The 17827-nt window shown below is 40.8% G+C and overlaps 1 protein-coding gene across 6 annotated transcripts in view; it reads right to left on the reverse strand.

The window, feature by feature from the left end:
• Nucleotides 1-17827, reverse strand: part of nphp4 (nephronophthisis 4) — a 182956-nt gene that overhangs the window by 128363 nt on the left and 36766 nt on the right. For 5 of the 6 annotated variants that reach the window (XM_061845009.1, XM_061845033.1, XM_061845000.1 and 2 more), the window contains exons 8-9: nt 8814-8963; nt 3262-3398 (exon numbers count right to left, since the gene is read on the reverse strand). In XM_061845009.1, coding sequence (XP_061700993.1) covers nt 3262-3398; nt 8814-8963 — 287 coding nt within the window. The remainder of the gene's footprint in view (nt 1-3261; nt 3399-8813; nt 8964-17827) is intronic. The other variant, XM_061845041.1, reaches the window with a different exon arrangement.

Consider the following 17827-nt stretch of genomic DNA (forward strand, 5'->3'; position numbering starts at 1 on the left):
ACGTGACTTCTTCTCGTATTAACACCTTTCAAAGACACGAGACACGTCGTCATGGCGCTCGGATAAAAGCGAAAAAGTAATCTGTGCTGCGCACGGACGTTGTGACGTCATTCAAAGCGCACGGTACAAAAACGGAACTGGCAGGGGGGGACACTGAATGCAAAAAATGAGATTATTCATGTCAGTCTATCAGATGCCATACAGTGAAAATTGAAGATTCAACTGTGCAACATCTTTTGTTTTGTTTTTGATGTAGAAGCAATGATTTTGTTAACCCACTCCAAAATCGAACAAAATGGACTGCAGACCGTACCATTCGCTACGAGCATCACGTCAAACAAGTATGAAATTGGGAATTTGACCAAAAACACGCCTTAAAACTTTGGTGTTCAAACCGTTATTGTGGACCACCACGTGCGAAACGGCAAGCAACACTTCTGCCCTTCAGCTTGCATCAAATGATTGACTTCACATCTGTTTTGCTTTTTCTTTGGATTTAAGGATTCCCGCAAAAAAGGAAATTCTACTCTCAACGAGAACCCCAACCCTAACGAGAATAACTCGAAATTTATATCAAGGGAAGTCACGTACAAAACCCTAGCATCAGAGTAACAACGCGTTTATTACACACAACCAGTATTGGTGACAATCATCAACCTAAAAATCTTTTTTGTGTTTTGTTTTTTTGTTTTTTTAGTACCTTGCTGATTAGAAGGGTTACGTTCCAGAGCCCAACGTGATGGACAAAAAAGGTTTTTCTGAAGTTTGTTTGAAATGGGAAAAAATACTCCATTAACTGAATTGACACTAATTAGTCATACAATTCGAAAGTTACATTTTTTTTTTTTTTTTTTTTAAAGATTTGGACCCCAGAACGGATCTGTCCACTTTGCATTTATTTTGTTAAAAAATGTGTTTGTAAATCAGGGAATGACATTCCGCTGCATTTTGCTTGACAATCCGTTCATAATCTGTAGTGCGTAACAGAAGTCAATTAGCTTTGTCACTTTGAGTACCGTATTTTCCGCGCTATAAGGCGCATTTAAAAGCCTTTAATTTTCTCAAAAGCAGACGGTGTGCCTTATAATCTAGATCAATATCGAGCCTTTAGTGCAGCTCCGTCTAATGGATGCATAACGTAACCCCAGCCTTTACTGTAGCATCTATTCTATGCCCCTTATAATACGATGTGCCGTATAAATGAAAAAAAGTTTTTAACTAGGCCATCCATTGAAGGTGCGCCTTATAATCCGGTGCGCCTTATAGTGCGGAAAATACAGTAACTAGAAACAGAACAAAATTGAATTAGAGTAAAATGTAAAAAATGAGAATGTCATGAGTTGGTTGTTGCATCACTTTGATATGGATTTTTCATAAAAAAAAAAAGACGAATACTTTGGAACAGATGAGTTTGCGCTGGGAAAAAAATTGAGGCAAATGATTTTTTTTTTCCATATCCATTTGAATATGTGGAGCAACAGCAATGCCATTAAACAAAATAAAAACACAAGCGGGAGACAAAGAATAACTGACATATACTGTGTATTTGGATGCAAAACAACATTAGTATGCATGTATGTATGTGTGACTCTGCTGTCACGTGAAATATGATTATTTATCCGTTTCTCTTTGGACCTCAAACAGAAGAGAATGCATTACTCTAAGTGACATTACATTAGTAGGCACTGTGCAGTGGCAGCTGTATTAAAAAAAGGGTTTTCAGATTAGATGAATAAAGAATGAGATAATGAAAAGTGCAAGGGTGTAGGAAATAATCTGCAAAAAGGCATTTTTGACAAATCTCCCTCCAAAACGAGAAATGCTATCTTTGTGCACATGTATAACCAAAGCACAGATAAACACTTCAATAATGTCGCTTTAATTTTGAAGTATCAATAACAATAGTACAAGCATTCCATCACTGGGTGTCTTGAAAGATAGATAGTACAGTGATGCCTTGGTTCTTGACCATAATCCGTTCCAGAAAACGGTTCGAGAAGTGATTTGTTCGAAAACGGAATTGATGTTTCCCATTACAATGAATGGAAAAAGAAATAATGCATTCCAAGCCTAGAAAATTAGCATTTTCTAGCTTTTCCTGTTAATAAAATGCATGGTAGAAATACATGTATAGTTTAAATACTTTATATAGTAAAATAATTTAAGAAATATTTTTATTTTTTGCTTAAAATGTATGCTTTAGTAGTAGAGTACGCTAGGCTGGGAGTGCATTGCCGTATCTGTAGTGACTCGGCCCCCAGCCTTGTCAACTTTTTTTATTAACAAAAGTGCAGAATAACTTTAAACAAGCAACTTGCCTTCTTTGGAGCCGTGATTTGGGGTTAACACGGTAGTCCTCGATAAGAAGAAAAACAGCAGTCACTACAGGACACGTCTGTGTACAGAGGCTGGGTTATACACAATAACGAAAGTGCGCTAGTTCCGCCGCGGATTATGTTATTTCCGAGTATTTTTTTTCGGGAAGCGTTCGAATTGACAATAACAAAACGCATCGTGGGTGGGTCAGCTACAGTACTTGCGCCGTGCACATTATGTTATTTCCGGGTTTTTTTCGGCGGCGTGGGAATTCACAACAAAGTGAGTTGTGGGTCATCTGGTCTGGCCGCGCGATATGTTATTTGCGGGTTTTGTCGGAGGCGTTCGAGTACCGATTTTCGTTCGTTAACTGAAGCAAAAGAATCTCAAAATTTTAGTTCAAAAACCGATTTGTTGGAAAAACGTTGCTAAATTGTTAATTTGACTTCACTTTCTGAAGATTATTCTATTCATTGTTGGTTAGAATACAATGATTAAACCATTTTTAAAAAGTAATTTTTGGTATTGGATACAAAACGCTGAGAAAGGTCAAATAGAGTCACGATATAATCTGTCAAATTGTATCCACATGAATAAAATGGACTACATAATGCAGGCTCCTCATTAAAGTTAAATTCTGATGGAAATGGTGCAGTTGGTCGCAATTTAAATAGAAAAATCACATTCAGGTTGTACTGCTTGAATAGGAATGCATCACATGGATGTTGTTTTTATATTGGGTTCATGAGAAATGTCTGTGCGCTGAAATTTTTTGCTTTCAGCAATTTCTCGTCTTAGATCGCATGAGCAATACCAAAACATTTTTCGAAGAAATAAAAACCTGAAAAAAAAAAATCATTTAATAGGTGACTTGTTCCAGTTATCAGCAATGTGGCATGTGAAAGGCGGATAAAGGCCAAGTGTGTCAAGGCAAAAACGCTTTACCGTGTTTTGGCAGTCAGCATTGATCAGCTGCAGCAGCTGACTCTCAAAGGCCTCGAGGGACGGCTGCAGGCAGATTGTCAGTCTGCTCAGGGTGAAGGGCAGCATCTTGAGCAGCATAGGTTTCAAAAGCCCATCGCCTGTTGCAAGAGAAAACTTTGCATCAAAGTATGTTTATGCCATTTGTATCTGTGGGATTCCCGTCTTTGCTTTGGAGAGCGTTTCAGCTTCGCTTTGAGTATTTGCCCTCTTTTCACCGAGTTCCAACTCTGCTATGTTGGATGGCAGATACAAAACAACGTCACGGAATGAACTGCAAATCAAATGAGGAAAAGATGATTTTATGTAAATTGTGACGCACTCTTTCCTAGAAACGTTCTCCCGGCACAGCCCGGGCTGTGCTGTCCTCGAGCAAAGAATGAAAATAGAAGAGATTTGATCCGGTGTTACAGCCACGCCAGTACAACTTATGCATGCGCATTATTGAAGAAACAAAGCATAACATTTGCTTGTATGCTTAGTGTAAACACTTGCTGGGTCACGGCAGCTTTATTTTTCATGGACTAAAGGGATGCTTCAATAAAATTGTGTTCGCTGCTTTCATCTAAAGATAAAGTTGTCAACTTTGGATGTTTGTAGACGCTAAAGCCACTAGAATAGCTGCTTTTATATGCAGAAATGTTATTTATTTTAGTTTAAGATGACATATCGCAACAGATACTGGATTAATTGCTACTAAACTTAACATTGGGATATATAGTGGGGCAAAAAGGGAATTTAATCGGCTACTTAATATGCAAGTTCTTCCACTTTAAAAAATGAGAGAGGCTTATAATTTTCATCAAATACCTCACCGATGAGAGACGAAATGAGGGGGAAAAAAATCCAGTAACACTATTATTTTTAAATACTTTGTCAGCAAATCTTCTTCTTTTCCTTTCAGCTTGTCCCATTAGGGGTCGCCACAGCGTGTCATCTTTTTCCATCTAAGCCTATCTCATGCGTCTTCCTCTCTAACACCCAGAGTCCTCATGTCCTCCCTCGCTCACAACATCCATCAAGCTTTTCATTGGTCTTCCTCTCCCTCTTTTGCCTGGCAGCTCCATCCTCAGCACCCTTCTACCAATGTACTCTCGTCTCTGAACATATCCGAACCATTGAAGTCTGCTCTCTCTCACCTTGTCTCCAAAACATCGAACTTTGGCGGTCCCGCTAATGAGCTCATTTCTAATCCTATCCAACCTGCTCCCTCCTAGCGAGAACCTCAACATCTTCATTTCTGTCACCTCCAATTCTGCTTCCTGTTGTTTCGTCAGAACCACAGTCTATAATCCGTACATCATGGCCGGCCTCACCACTGTTTTATAAACTTTGCCCTTCATCCTAGCGGAGACTCTTCTGTCACATAGAACACGAGACATCTTCTGCCAACTGTTCCCCCCCGCTTGGACCAGTTTCTTCACTTCCTTACCACATTTGTCAGCAAAATGATGGTGAAAAATAACTATTTTGTGATTTCTTACAGACCTTGTAAAGTATGGGGTGGAAACATCATGCTTTAGGGTTGTTTTTTTATGCAAAGGGACCAGGATGAATGATCTGTGTAAAGGAAAGAAAGAACAGAGGCAAGGATTGTGAGATTTTGAGTGAAATCTCTTTCCATCAACACAACCATTGAAGATGAAACGTGGCTGAGTCTTTCAGGACGACAATGATCTCAAAACATCACTGCTCGAGAGGAGATCTGCATGGAAGAATGGACCAAAATATCAGCAAGAGTGTGTGGAAAAGACTTACAGAAAACATTGAACCTCTGTCATTGTCAACAAACTGTATATAACAGAGAAAGAAGCTGCGAAATTGGTGGCGGACTAACTACTTTTTTGCCCCACTGTAGATTGGGGTGATGCAGATGCAACAAAGGAGTGGAAAAAGTAAAGACTTGTCCAGTTTCGGGTTAGAGTAACATCACAAGATATGCACTCAGGTTTAGGTAGCTACTTCAATTTTAGATACTATTTTCCGGAAACATGAGCGTCCATGCACGTGCAGGGACCTTCAGTGATATCCTATAAGCATGGACAGGCCCTAGCACATGGTCAACTGTGCTAAAAAATGTGCTGTCCTTGTAATGCACTACTGGTATTATTTACTCACACAGTTGTACCTTGAGGCGTGCCCGCAATCCATTCTTTAATTGCAATCATTTCTACCAGATTCTTTAACTACCACCATTAATTTTTTTGGAACATTCCAACAATGTTTTAAGTCACATGTGAATTGCCACAGAAGTCAGTATAAATTATTTAAACAAACGTATTTTCCACACTATATGGCGCACATTCAATGAATGGCCTATTTTAAAAAAAATTTCCTATATATAAGGCGCACCGCATCATAAGGCGCATATAATACACGCTACAGTAGAGACTGGGGTTACGTTATGCATCCATTAGATGGAGCTGCGCTAACGCCTCAATACTGATCCTTGTATAATGCGCACCGTCGGTTTTTGAGGAAATTAAAGGCTTTTAGGTGTGCTTTACAGTGTGGAAAATACAGAAAACAAAAAAAAAAACCACTTGAAATAATTTAGTGATTTCAGTAAGGATAACGTGTGCAACTTGAGTATATTAACATGACAAACAAATGAGTAAATACAGCTCCTTTTGACCTTATAGATGTGTACAGTAACAACAAAGAACCAGAAGCAACACTATTGCTCAGTCACATCATAAATACAGGCTTATATTTAGACATTTATGATACACTGTAACAGTTGAGAAAATGCCATTTTTGGTCAAACTCTTCTGTCAAAATTTTGGGGCATTCAAGGTACTACAGTTTTGTCAGAGTTGCTAATACTTCAGAATGACTGCTCCACTCCAGTACGACAATATGTCAAATATCTGAGACTGCAAAACAACCACAGAAATGAGTGATGGTTTTCATTTGACTAAAGAGAAACGGCGCACAATCACGCCTCTAAGACACAACAGATGAAGTCTGTGATTTTATTAACTTCAGGAGCCGTAAACGTAACCACGGAGGCATTTGATTGCGGCTGTTGTCTCAAGCGCGGAGGGTTGCAAGTGTTTTGAAGGAGGTGTGAATATCAAACCACTGCGGTCGTAAAAGCCAGCTCAGTTCTCCACTGGAAAATGTAGCCAGAACATGACGAGGATTAGCCTGTTACCACACCGTCACAAACTTCCAATGATTGCAGCTTTGCACTGACAGACTTCATCGCGTTTCCACTGAGGAACTCACTTTCTGAGCAATTTTGACATTTTCACCTTTTGATTGAAAAAAAGTTCCAAGAGAAGTAAAAACTGTGAAAATGTATACAACACTAGCTCCCGGGTTTTTTTTTTTTTTTTTTTTGTAACCTGTTCTCTTGGATTTAATTTGGATTTTATACAATGAGTAAAAGTACTTGAAACTACTTTTTTCTTTACACGTTATGAAAATACTGCATTTGCAGCACAGTTTTATATGTCAGTGTTCAGCCAAACGTTTCATGACGAAAACCATCAGTTATCTAAAGGACATTTTTTTTTCTAAATCATGCAAACAACTAGGCAGGATGTTGTCCTCCTTATGTGCTATTTCTTAATCAAGTGGCTTTTGGGATACAAATGGTTCATCTTCCTGGGAAAACCCGTTTCTTGCCTGAAACACAACTTGAAGTCATGATGAACGGATGGAGTGACGAAACATTTTCTCCCGATTTTTTTGGGCCATGGCTAAAACAGCACCCAGTGATGTACTCGGTTGTCTGGCATGAGTCGCCCCCCACACCCCCACCCCACCAATCGCAAAAAAACCTTAGCACTTTTATTTGCAACTGTGGTTAAGCAGCGTAATTGTGAGTTACTTAGGCCCATCAAACAGAGCAATGTGGCTGAAAGTAACTGAAGTGGATGACACACACAACAACAACAACAACAAAAATACTAGATAAACAACTGCATTTTTCTAAAAGCCAATGGTCTGTCCATTGGCGAGGAATTGCTCAATTCTCCTGTCCTGTTTTGTCCTTTTTCTTACTTTATTTTACTGAATTCCCGGCTCTCTTCTCTCTCCATATCTCTTTTGGGGAAGGCATGTTTGCCAAGCGGACGTCAGCTGGCCGGCCGGCCGGCTCCATTCTGGAGCGGAGCTCCAAACAATTGTAGCATCTTAGACAATAACAGATATTATCCGCTCAATAAAATAGCACGGCCAAAACACTGTAATAATGCAAATGGACCGGAATGACGCAAAAAGAGTGGAAAGGAAGAAATTAACAAAGCTGCTGTACGCGGTCTGCCAGTGAAGCCGCACACAACAAGCGTCAAAAGGAGGTCAAGGTCAAAACATGCAAACGAGCGCCAGAAGAAAGGCCAAGGTCAAAACGCAGAAAATTAACACGACACAAAGCAGGTTTACATAATACAAAACGAACACTAAGAAAACGAAACGAAGAAATTGTGACGCTATCAGGATTTGAGGTGAGGCAGAGAATATACTGTATAATATTTTTCTGACCCACAAAAGCATGCCGCAAATGTCATAGAAGATTGCCACAAAGAAAGGAAATTTGCGACAATAAAGAAGTCCATTTTTGAACGTTTAAAACCGTCGAGACGACCCACTGGGACATATTCCTGCCGCTGGATGCTTTAAATGGATGTATTTTTGCAAAATGTAGAGCTGTGCATAAGAACGATATGTTGTACTTGTTTGATAGTTTAGCAGGGCGTGGCTTCAGCTGGTAAAGCATCGGCCTCACAGTTCTGAGGTTCCGGGTTCAATCCCGGTCCCGCCTGTGCGGAGGTTGCATCTTCTCCCCGTGCCTGCGTGGGTTTTCTGCGGGCGCTCCGGTTTCCTCCCACATCCCAAAAACATGCAAAATTAATTGGACACTCTAAAATGCCCCTAGGTGTGATTGTGAGTGCGGCTGTTTGTGTCTATGTGCTCTGCGATTGGCTGGCAACCAGTTCCGGGTGTATCCCGCTTCCTACTGATTGGCTGGGATAAGCTCCAGCACTCCCGCGACCCTTGTGAGGATAATCGCATAAGAAAATGGATGGGTGGATATTTGAAATGCATGGATTAACTTCTTCATATATAATGAAATACAATTTTCTAATCCATTATACAAACAAGTCGGGTTCAAAAGTGTCGGATACTTTCTAGTAAATTACTTTAACGAGAACGGACCAGAGAGGGTTTAATTCCATCAAAATGACGGTGTGAATTTCTCTCGATGAGCGCCCATTCTTCTCAATCTCGCAATTTTATTTGATATACTTATGACACTTGATCCAAAATCAAAACCCTTCCTGTCATTAGATTAGTGTGCATACAAGGAAATGACAAGCGCTATGCCACAAGGTGCTTAAACCAATACAATAAAACAGATTAGGTCTGAGATAAAGTAACTGAGACGAAAATTGTTCTACCTTCTCAAATAATTTTATTTTTGCTCATTTTAAATGCATGCCAACCGGTTAAACATAGACTCGGGAAGAATCGGGAACCACGTGATCGCTGAAAGGAGGACATTTTACCTGTTGGAGAAGGAGCAAGGCCAGGAATGTTCTCATTGCCGGACACGAGGACATTCTCAGGAAGGAGGTGCATCATGGGAGTCATTGCAGGGTGACCTTTTAGCACGCATTCCACGTGCGCTTCGTGGATGGCTTTCAGATGATCACTGTCTGGGAACATCATTTAGGATACACCTTAACTGGCGTACATTCAAATATTTTAATAAGATACAAGGAAACTGCCATGCTGGATACAAATTGTCACATGCAGTACTGTGCAAAGGTCTCAGGCACCCCAAAAAGAGTTTTCATTCAGAACCCAGATTTGCATCAAGACTGAACTGAAGTAAGAATCAAATTTGAGTTTGTTTTTCCATCTGCTTGTTAGTTAGAAGCTTACTTCCTGGTTCATGGAGGTTGATAAACAGGCGACCGGTCCTATTTTGGGGTCAGCAGGGTGCAATTACTTTGATGCCACTGTGACTCCGTGGGTGCAAATATATTACTCTATCTGCTACCTTTACCCAGGGCCTTGCAAGATGTAAAGCAGGGGTGCCCAGACTTTTTTACCCCAAGATCTACTTTTCAAGCAGCCAGCCTCTCGCGAGCTGTTTAAGATTAATGTTATGTTGCCTCCTATATTTAAAACAAAGAATTGGCTTTTTGTGCACTGTATTGTCTGTGCTTTCATCCTGGATCAGGAAGTGCCAAGGTGGAATTTTAAAATGACACACCATCTCATCCTGCACTTTCTACTTTGGCTTCTGATCAGACCGCTCCCACTCGGAAAAAAGAAAATTTCATCCAGTTCAACCAATTTTTCTTCAATTATTCACATACTCCGACAGTCATAACATCTTAAAATAACAGCACTTCTGTTTTGATTTTCTCCATTAAGATCAAAAGTTAACATAAGAAGCATGTCTAGCTCGTCTTTGCTCTACGTTGCCCAGACTGTGTTGCTAACTAAGCGGCAGCGGTAGTGGACGCTGCTATTATAAAACACATCGATGAGCTGCGAAAGTACTGTAACATTTGTAATTATGAGTGTACGTTTTTAACAGCGGGGGGGGGGGGGGGGGGTTGGGTAAGGTAAACTAGAAAGTGTGGCGGAGTAGCGCTCCTTATTAGAGAAAGTTTCGTGTGCTGCCTGAAAGAAACCAGTGGCTTCTTTTCATTTTTTACAGAACGTATGTGAATTGTGCCATTGGATGTAAGAACCAGTCATCCGTCCCTCATTGAATCACATTGCAAAATGCCACAAACTGAATAGGTGGATGTTATACTTCCAATTTGCATTGGATTTTTTTTTTGCGCACAACGCAGAATATCTGCGAAGAGACTGCATCGGCGGTGCACAATTGCGCGCCGTTTACAGAGAACATTGGCTGACGTCTTTTTTTTTTTTTTTGGGGGGGGGGGGGGACACCGTCCCGCGATCGACGTCATTGAGCACCCCTGATGTAAAGGGTTCTTCCCTGGCCTATGCACCACACCTCTAGACGTTTGTGGAAAATGCTTTTGTGTTTGTTTTTCCTCTCTCCGAGCAGTCTTTACTACATCCAAAAGAATTTGAAGTCTGAGACCAATTTGTTCATTTTCAAAGAAAATATTGAAATTGAAAAGCTGAAGATGAGATGAGGTCAACAATTGGGACTTTATTTACATGCCTTTATGTCTGCATCCGATATGCAACTTAGATGGCATATCATTTCTGAAAAATTTATAATTTCCCCCTTTTTGTGTATGTGTAATCATTGCATCATCTGTCCATACATTTTTTTCCATTTTTGAACCTGGCCTTCTTATTCTTCTCGCTAACATGTTGTCTAATTGGTTGATGATGGCACAACAAACTGATGCAGGGGAACTTTTCTTTTTCTTCTCAGGGGAAAAAAAACAAACAAAGCTGAAAGTAGGGTGTCACATTGTCATTTGAAAGATTAATTTCTCTGTTGGCCAATTTGCTGCACATTTCTTCTGATCATTTTTGTATTTTTTTTTTTTATTGCCTCGCTCCCCCACCATCACCAGCAAGCACTTTCTCATTTTTGTCAGTCTAATAAAGAGGAAGAAAACAACAAAGACACAGCATGCCCACCTTTTCAGCGGCATTGCGTGATACAGTCAATCACGGTTGCACAACGCCAAGACCTTTCCGTCCATCTAGGAAAACTGCTTCCTATCACTATCTTTAACAGTTTCCCTTTACATCTCGGATACCATTCCGATTATTAGGCCCTTTGTTTACTTTTTGAGAAAACATTCTACACCGCCTTCCCTTTTTATTCGTAAAGTGGCAGCTGCTGTTTGCATTTGGATTGGCTGAGTGTGCGTACGGGGGGAACTTCCACCTATCTAATGTTGACATGCAGCGATATATTAACATGATTACATCAACAGAAACCCATTGTTGATTTAATTAAAGAGACACTACAAATTCAATAAGTAACAAACATACTGTAAATATTTTTTGAAATCTTTCAGACTTTCTTCCCAAGTAAAAACAAATCCTTTTATATTTGCGAAGACCGTAATTTCCGGCCTATAAACCGCAGCTTTTTTCACAGGCTTTCAACCCTGCGGTTTATGCGGTGATGCGGCTAATGTGTACATTCTTTTCTAACGGCCGCAAGCGTGCGCTCAAACGGAAAAGGTAAGAGTGAGAACGGCGGAATGTTATGTGCCGAGGAAGTGACTTTTGCCGGTTTTTTTTTTTTTTTTTAACCGGCCCTGTTAGCAACACGCTAGCATTAACGCTGTGCTAGCGTGTTGCTACCGCGTCTCAGTGATTTAGGTATGCTTTTTTTTTAACCGGCCCTGTTAGTGCTGTTCTACTGTGTTGCAGCTGTGTTTTTTTTTTTTTTTTTAACCAGCCCTGTTTCTGCTACCATGTTGTTCCTGTGTTAAGCTAAGGTATTAAAACTTTGAAAACTCTTATTGTGTACCCTCTTTCTTTATAAATATCCCGTGTTTCAATGTGGATTTCAATGTGGGCACTTGCGGCTTTTACACAGGTGTGGCTTATGTATGTACCAAATGGTATTTTCTTTACAAATGTACTGGGTGAGGCTAATAATCAGGTGCGCTCTGTAGGCCGCATTTTACGGTAGATGATCAAGGATGTGAAGGCCGAAGTCTCGCCCAGAACAGCTCTCCGCCTTACACCCCGGAGCAGACAACTACTTTTCAGATTATTTCCAAAGTATTCAGCAGAGTCAGTGATCGTCACACAGTGCAGACGTACAACATAAAGCATTCCGTTAGTCCATACCAAGACCGTTTGCAAACAAAATAATATTTAACATGAGGTAAGTTTTCTATGCAAATGTTCACCTGAATCGTTCATACAAAGAATTATTTGTAACTCAATCTTCCACTGTACCGCCAAGAGGTATAAATATCTTGAAAAGCTCAATACAAAATCTGAAGCTTGCAGACGCATTGAGTGCTATTTAGTTCGATTAGCTACTGTAATCTAAAACACACGGGCAACAAGTCATCCACATTCTAATCATTTTCCTCACGTGTAAAATGGGTGAATGCAAACACGAGGTTATATCCTGAACGTTCTATATCATACCCAGATTGGAACATCTTGAAATGAAAAATGAATTTTTCACCTTTTGTCTCACTCATCTTTTGATAGCAAACCTGCATGTTTTCAGTCTATAGCCAAATTAAAGAAATTGGGACTTTTGTACATGATATTCCAGTCAAAATTCACTTCCATTACACCAAGTGGAGATTTATACAACTTCATTGCACGTCAGTGTAATATTTTCAGGTGTGAATTTCCTGACATGACAACCAACAAGCAGACGCTTTCATTTTTCAACATTCCATTCGGCTGTGAGCGACCTCGCTCAAGTGTTCCCTTCCACCACCAGGGTCATTTTCCAGGTCTTTACCGAAATGACACCATTCATATTGGAAAATATGCTTCTCCGGGAAGGTGTCTGCGGCATATAGGGACCCGCGGTGCCGAGCGCGAAGCTTGATGATGTCACCTCTCTCTTTCTAACAGGTGAGAGAACTACATGTGACTCAAGACAATCTCAGCCATCAACACAGATCACAGAGCATCTGGCAAGGTGAGCAAATGGTGGTTTGCTCTCTTTAAGCCTCGACAGCATCACAATGTATCACTCTGGTGATTTAAGCAAATGCACTTTCAGCATTAGAGATAATTATTACTACAAGTTAAAATTGCTCTTAGAGGCTCAAATTTTGAGACGGAAGAGTGGACGACTGGTTAGCACATCTGCCTCACTGTGGTTCAGATCCTGGCCTCCCCTGTGTGAAGTGTCCACATTCTCCTCGTGCCTCTGTGGGTTTTCTCCGGGCCCGCTGGTTCCTCCCAAATCCCAAAAACATGTGGTAAGCCCTAAATTGTCCACAGGTATGAATATGAGCGCAAACGGTCGTTTGTTTATGTGCCCTGCGATTGGCTGGTGACCAGATCAGGGTGGTCCCCGCCTCTCGAGATAGCTGGGATAGGCTCAAACACACTAGTGACCCACATGATAAACGGCACAGAAAGTGGATGATGAATGGATGGATGGATAAAACTAATTCCTCATTAAAATGTCTTGGAACAAAGCGAGTATACCAGCACGTACAGCCAATAGTATGCCAATATATGTTTCATACAATTTCTTTTTACAAATTATAATTCAATATTTTACCACTCACACGTACAAATTAATCTACTTTTGCAATTTAGTCATAAATAATGATGCTGAAAACAGATTGAGCTGGTGATAACCTCAGCCCTAAATATGCCCGCGGATCTCATGGATCTATCCCCACCCGTATCTGTGTGCCGGCCAGTGGAACGTTTGAAAATTACAATCCTACCAATAGTATTACTTTTAGTACCAATAAAATTCATTCATTCATTATCCAAGCCGCTTATCTTCACAAGGATCACGGAGGTTTTGGAGCCTATCCCTGCTATCTTCGGGCAGGAGGTGGCGTACACCCTGAACTGGTTTGCCAGCCAATCGCAGGGCATATAAAAACAAACAACCATTTGCACTCACATTCACACCTATGGGCAATTTAGAGTCTTTAATTAACCTACCGTGCATGTTTTGGGGATGTGGGAGGAAACCGGAGTGCCCGGAGTAAACCCGCGCAGGCACAGGTAGAACATGCAAACTCAACACAGGTGTGGGCAGGATTTGAAAACCAGTCCTCAGAACTGTGAGGCAGACGCTCCAACCAGTTGTCCACACTGCCGCCTAATAATAATCATAATAATGATAACTAGAGCTGCAAGTCACTATTAAGGGCCCTCTCATCCCTGATCACATTGGGGTAGTGGCACATTGGATGGCGCATGGATGCACAATGTGGATCCACTGAATAGAAATGTGCATCACACCTTTCCGATTTATATTTGTGTAAAGCAGGATATCATTTTCATTCTACTTTACAACAGCCTGGTGAACAGCATGTTGTCATAGCAACAGAATTAGCGTTCTCTTGGGGTTACAACGCAGCTTCATTTCAACTTCACCAACAACCCACTGGTGAAAACCGCTTTCAGCTAAAATACGCTCCCTGGTTTGAAATACAGAAGCAACTGAAAGGAGCGAAGACGAGAGCAGTAGGTATCAAATAGAACTTTCTTGGCACAGCTGGCGCTCAGCTGCCAACAACTTTTTCATCATTTATTTCTTGTTATCCATTATGCATCATCCTCGAGTACCTGTCTGATGCTGCATGCATAGATTAGAAAACTAGCCCCCCAAAAATACTCCTTACAGCTGTAGTGAGCGGTATTTGATTCCTCTGAGTCATCTGTGCTGCAGCTTGGCATACGATATGTAAATGAAAGAGATCCGGGGTGCAAAAAAATAAAAATGGCTCAACATCAGACAAATAATAGCAATGGTTTTCGGGACGAGGTTGAGTGGGAAAGAAGTCAGTAACATGCTTGACTACAAATAGGATGTCACTGTCAAGTAAGAAAAACATCTGGAATGTTAGACTGATGCAATTCCAAGACTTGTGCTTGCTACAAATAATACTCTATGAGTACGTCCCATGTGTTGGGCAGGCTACTTCCAAAATTTCAATTAATGTACTCCATCTACTGTACCGTGAGTAACTGCCATTTCAACATAAATCCATTAGATTATCGTCTCTGTATTGTGTACCTCCACATGTTTGTGTGGTCTGCCATTTTTCCCCCCACACATGGTGTTGTGTGTTCCTCCTTCATTTCTCTTGGAATATTTTGCCAGTAGTGCGAACATCCAAATGCCCTTTAGAAAACGTGAAAAAAGTGCAGCATTTTTTTTTTATGGGCATAAAACAGAATATATGTGCGTGAATGAGAGGGGCGGATGAGGAAGAGTGAAGCTCCAGGGAGAAGAGATAGCGAAGGTGCACGACTTCAAATACTTGGGGTCAACAATACAGAGCAATGGAGAGTGCGGTAAGGAAGTGAAGAAACGGGTCCAAGTGGGATGGAACAGTTGGCAGAAGGTGTCTGGTGTTCTATGTGACCGAAGAATCTCCGCTAGGATCAAGGGCAAAGTTTCTAAAACTGTGGTGATGCCGGTCATGATGCACGGACGAAAGATGGTGGCCCTGAAGAAACAACAGGAAGCAGACCTGAAGATGTTGAGGTTCTCGCTCGGACTGAACAGGTTGGATAGGATTACAAATGGGCTCATTAGAGGGACAGCTAAAGTTGGATGTTTGGGAGACAAGGTCAGAGAGAGCAGACTTTGATGGTTTGGACTGAACGTGTCCAAAGAAGGGATCGCAACCGGTTACAAATAACCGGTTATAACCGGTTTCCGTTTTTTTTTTTTAAACCGAAAACGTAATCGAACTTTCAAAATCAATTAAAATTTCCAATCATTTCTTCCGGTTCCGGTACTCCACATTGCGCTATTTTTTCAACATCATTTCCACTTTTTTCAAGTTTCACTGTTAGAGTAAAGTTGGACTCAAAAGAACATTCAGTTAAATCAAAGAAACATCAACCATGGCATCGAGGAAACGCTTGGTATACTTTCATGCCCTTTCTGAAAGTCCGAAAGAAGAATGTTAACATTAAAACATTTTTACCAAAAAAAAAAAATTTAACTTACACGAGTGCGTTGTTGAAAACCACATTCAACAAGCTTGTTTGTCAATATTGTATACAAACTACCCCATTACCGCGGAGTAAATTAACGATCGATGGTGTAGCGCCGGAGAAAAGGAGTCGGAGGCGGAGTGTCGGACACAGGAACAAAACTTGTTTTATTCGCATACATCAAAACACTACTTGCATAACTCTGTGAACTCGTCACTCTGGAAGAGCAACAACAAAAACAGTCCGTGCGGAACCCCGCACCCTAACTCGAGGACCCGCGGGTGAATTATGTAAACACCACAATGGTGCCAGTTTTAAAACCAGTTAATCGGTTTTTTGCTACAGCTGTTCGGTTAAAACCGTTTCTGAAAGTAAGCGTTTTTTTGCGATCCCTACGAGAGAGTGAGTATATTGGTAGGAGGGTGCTGAGGACGGAGCTACCAAGGAAAAGAGAGTGAGGGGAAGACCAAAGAAAAGGTTGATGGATGTTGTGATAGAGGACATGAGGACAGTGGGTGTTAGAGAGGAGGATGCACGAGATAGGCTAAGATGGAAAAAGATGACACGCAGTGGCGACACCTAACAGGACAAACCAAAAGAAAAAGAAAGAAGAAGATTTTTAGCCAGTCAAGCTTCCTCCTTCTTCTCAAATGATCCCCATTCTTGTTTAATATTTTACTATGGTAATTTTTCCAACATGTTAGCGTGTCAAATAATTTCTGCAAGTCTTCAGCTAACACTCTAGGGTTGTTTTTCTACCCTATTGAGCATTCCGCAATGTACTCTTTTCAGTCATGAGCAGGACGGCCACTTAGAAGAGAAGCAATAGTGGTGAAGTTTCTCCCTTTATAGGAGTGATGAACAAAACCTTTCGAGACACTTTCCCAGCTTTATACAAAGTCAACAATTCCTAATTGCACGTCTCTGTGACAAGAAACAACACTAAACTGGTGTGTTTTTTGGTGACCAGAGCAGCTTTAAACCACACCTCAAGTTAAGTCTACTCAAGTTTAAGTGCGTAGCCCTTAATTCGCAAATAGTCTCACTCTGAGACGCTTTTGTCTCAAAGTGTTTCAGGGGCTCCCAGATGGCAATGATTGAGACCTACAAATCTTGTCTCATTGTTTGGACTCCAGGTTGCCTCACACTTGACTCTAATTAACTCTTGGAGAATAAAAAGCAGCCTCTCTGTCCAGTCAATGTTAAGGTGGTATTTTAAATTGAATATGAAAACATAATTGTTTATGTCGTACATATTAGCGTAAGGAGATTCCGAAAGGCTCAGACTTTTTCATTTCATTATTATGTTCTCGTGGACATTTAGCAAAACATTAACTGCAACTTCAAGAGGCCCAACGGGTCAGGGGTTAGAGCAGTGATTTCCAACCTTTATAGAGCCAAATATAAACTAACAAACATATTTTACAATTGAAAAATCCCACTGCGCACTAACAAAAGTAAATGTCACCAAAAATGGATCGATTAATTACTTTATGTACTTCCTGCCATCAAAGAGAAGAGGATTTTTTTTTTTTTGTTCTGTCATTGTGTCTCACTGGCATAAATAGATGAATACAAGATACATAATTTCTTGGAAAAAATGTTTTTTTTTTTTTTAGCAATTACATAAAATTGGATAACTTCACACGGGACACTAATGTAACCCAGCACACTGTTTGGGTATCCCTGGGTTAGAGCATTGGTTTGGTAAACCAAGGGTCGTGAGTTCGTATCTCACTGGGGCCTCTACTCCCCAAGAAGGGTTGCGTCAGGAAAGGCATCCGGCGTAAAAACTGTGCCAAACAAATACGAGCGTTCATCTGAGATGTCACGCTGTGGCGCCCCTAACTAGACAAGCCGAAAGAAACTTACTTTTTAATTAACTGCAACTTCATCAACATTGTGTGGTTTTGACTCGTGTCCAGCAACATAAATC

The sequence above is a fragment of the Syngnathoides biaculeatus genome, chromosome 2, assembly GCF_019802595.1.
Source record: "Syngnathoides biaculeatus isolate LvHL_M chromosome 2, ASM1980259v1, whole genome shotgun sequence".
Classification (NCBI taxonomy): domain Eukaryota; kingdom Metazoa; phylum Chordata; class Actinopteri; order Syngnathiformes; family Syngnathidae; genus Syngnathoides; species Syngnathoides biaculeatus.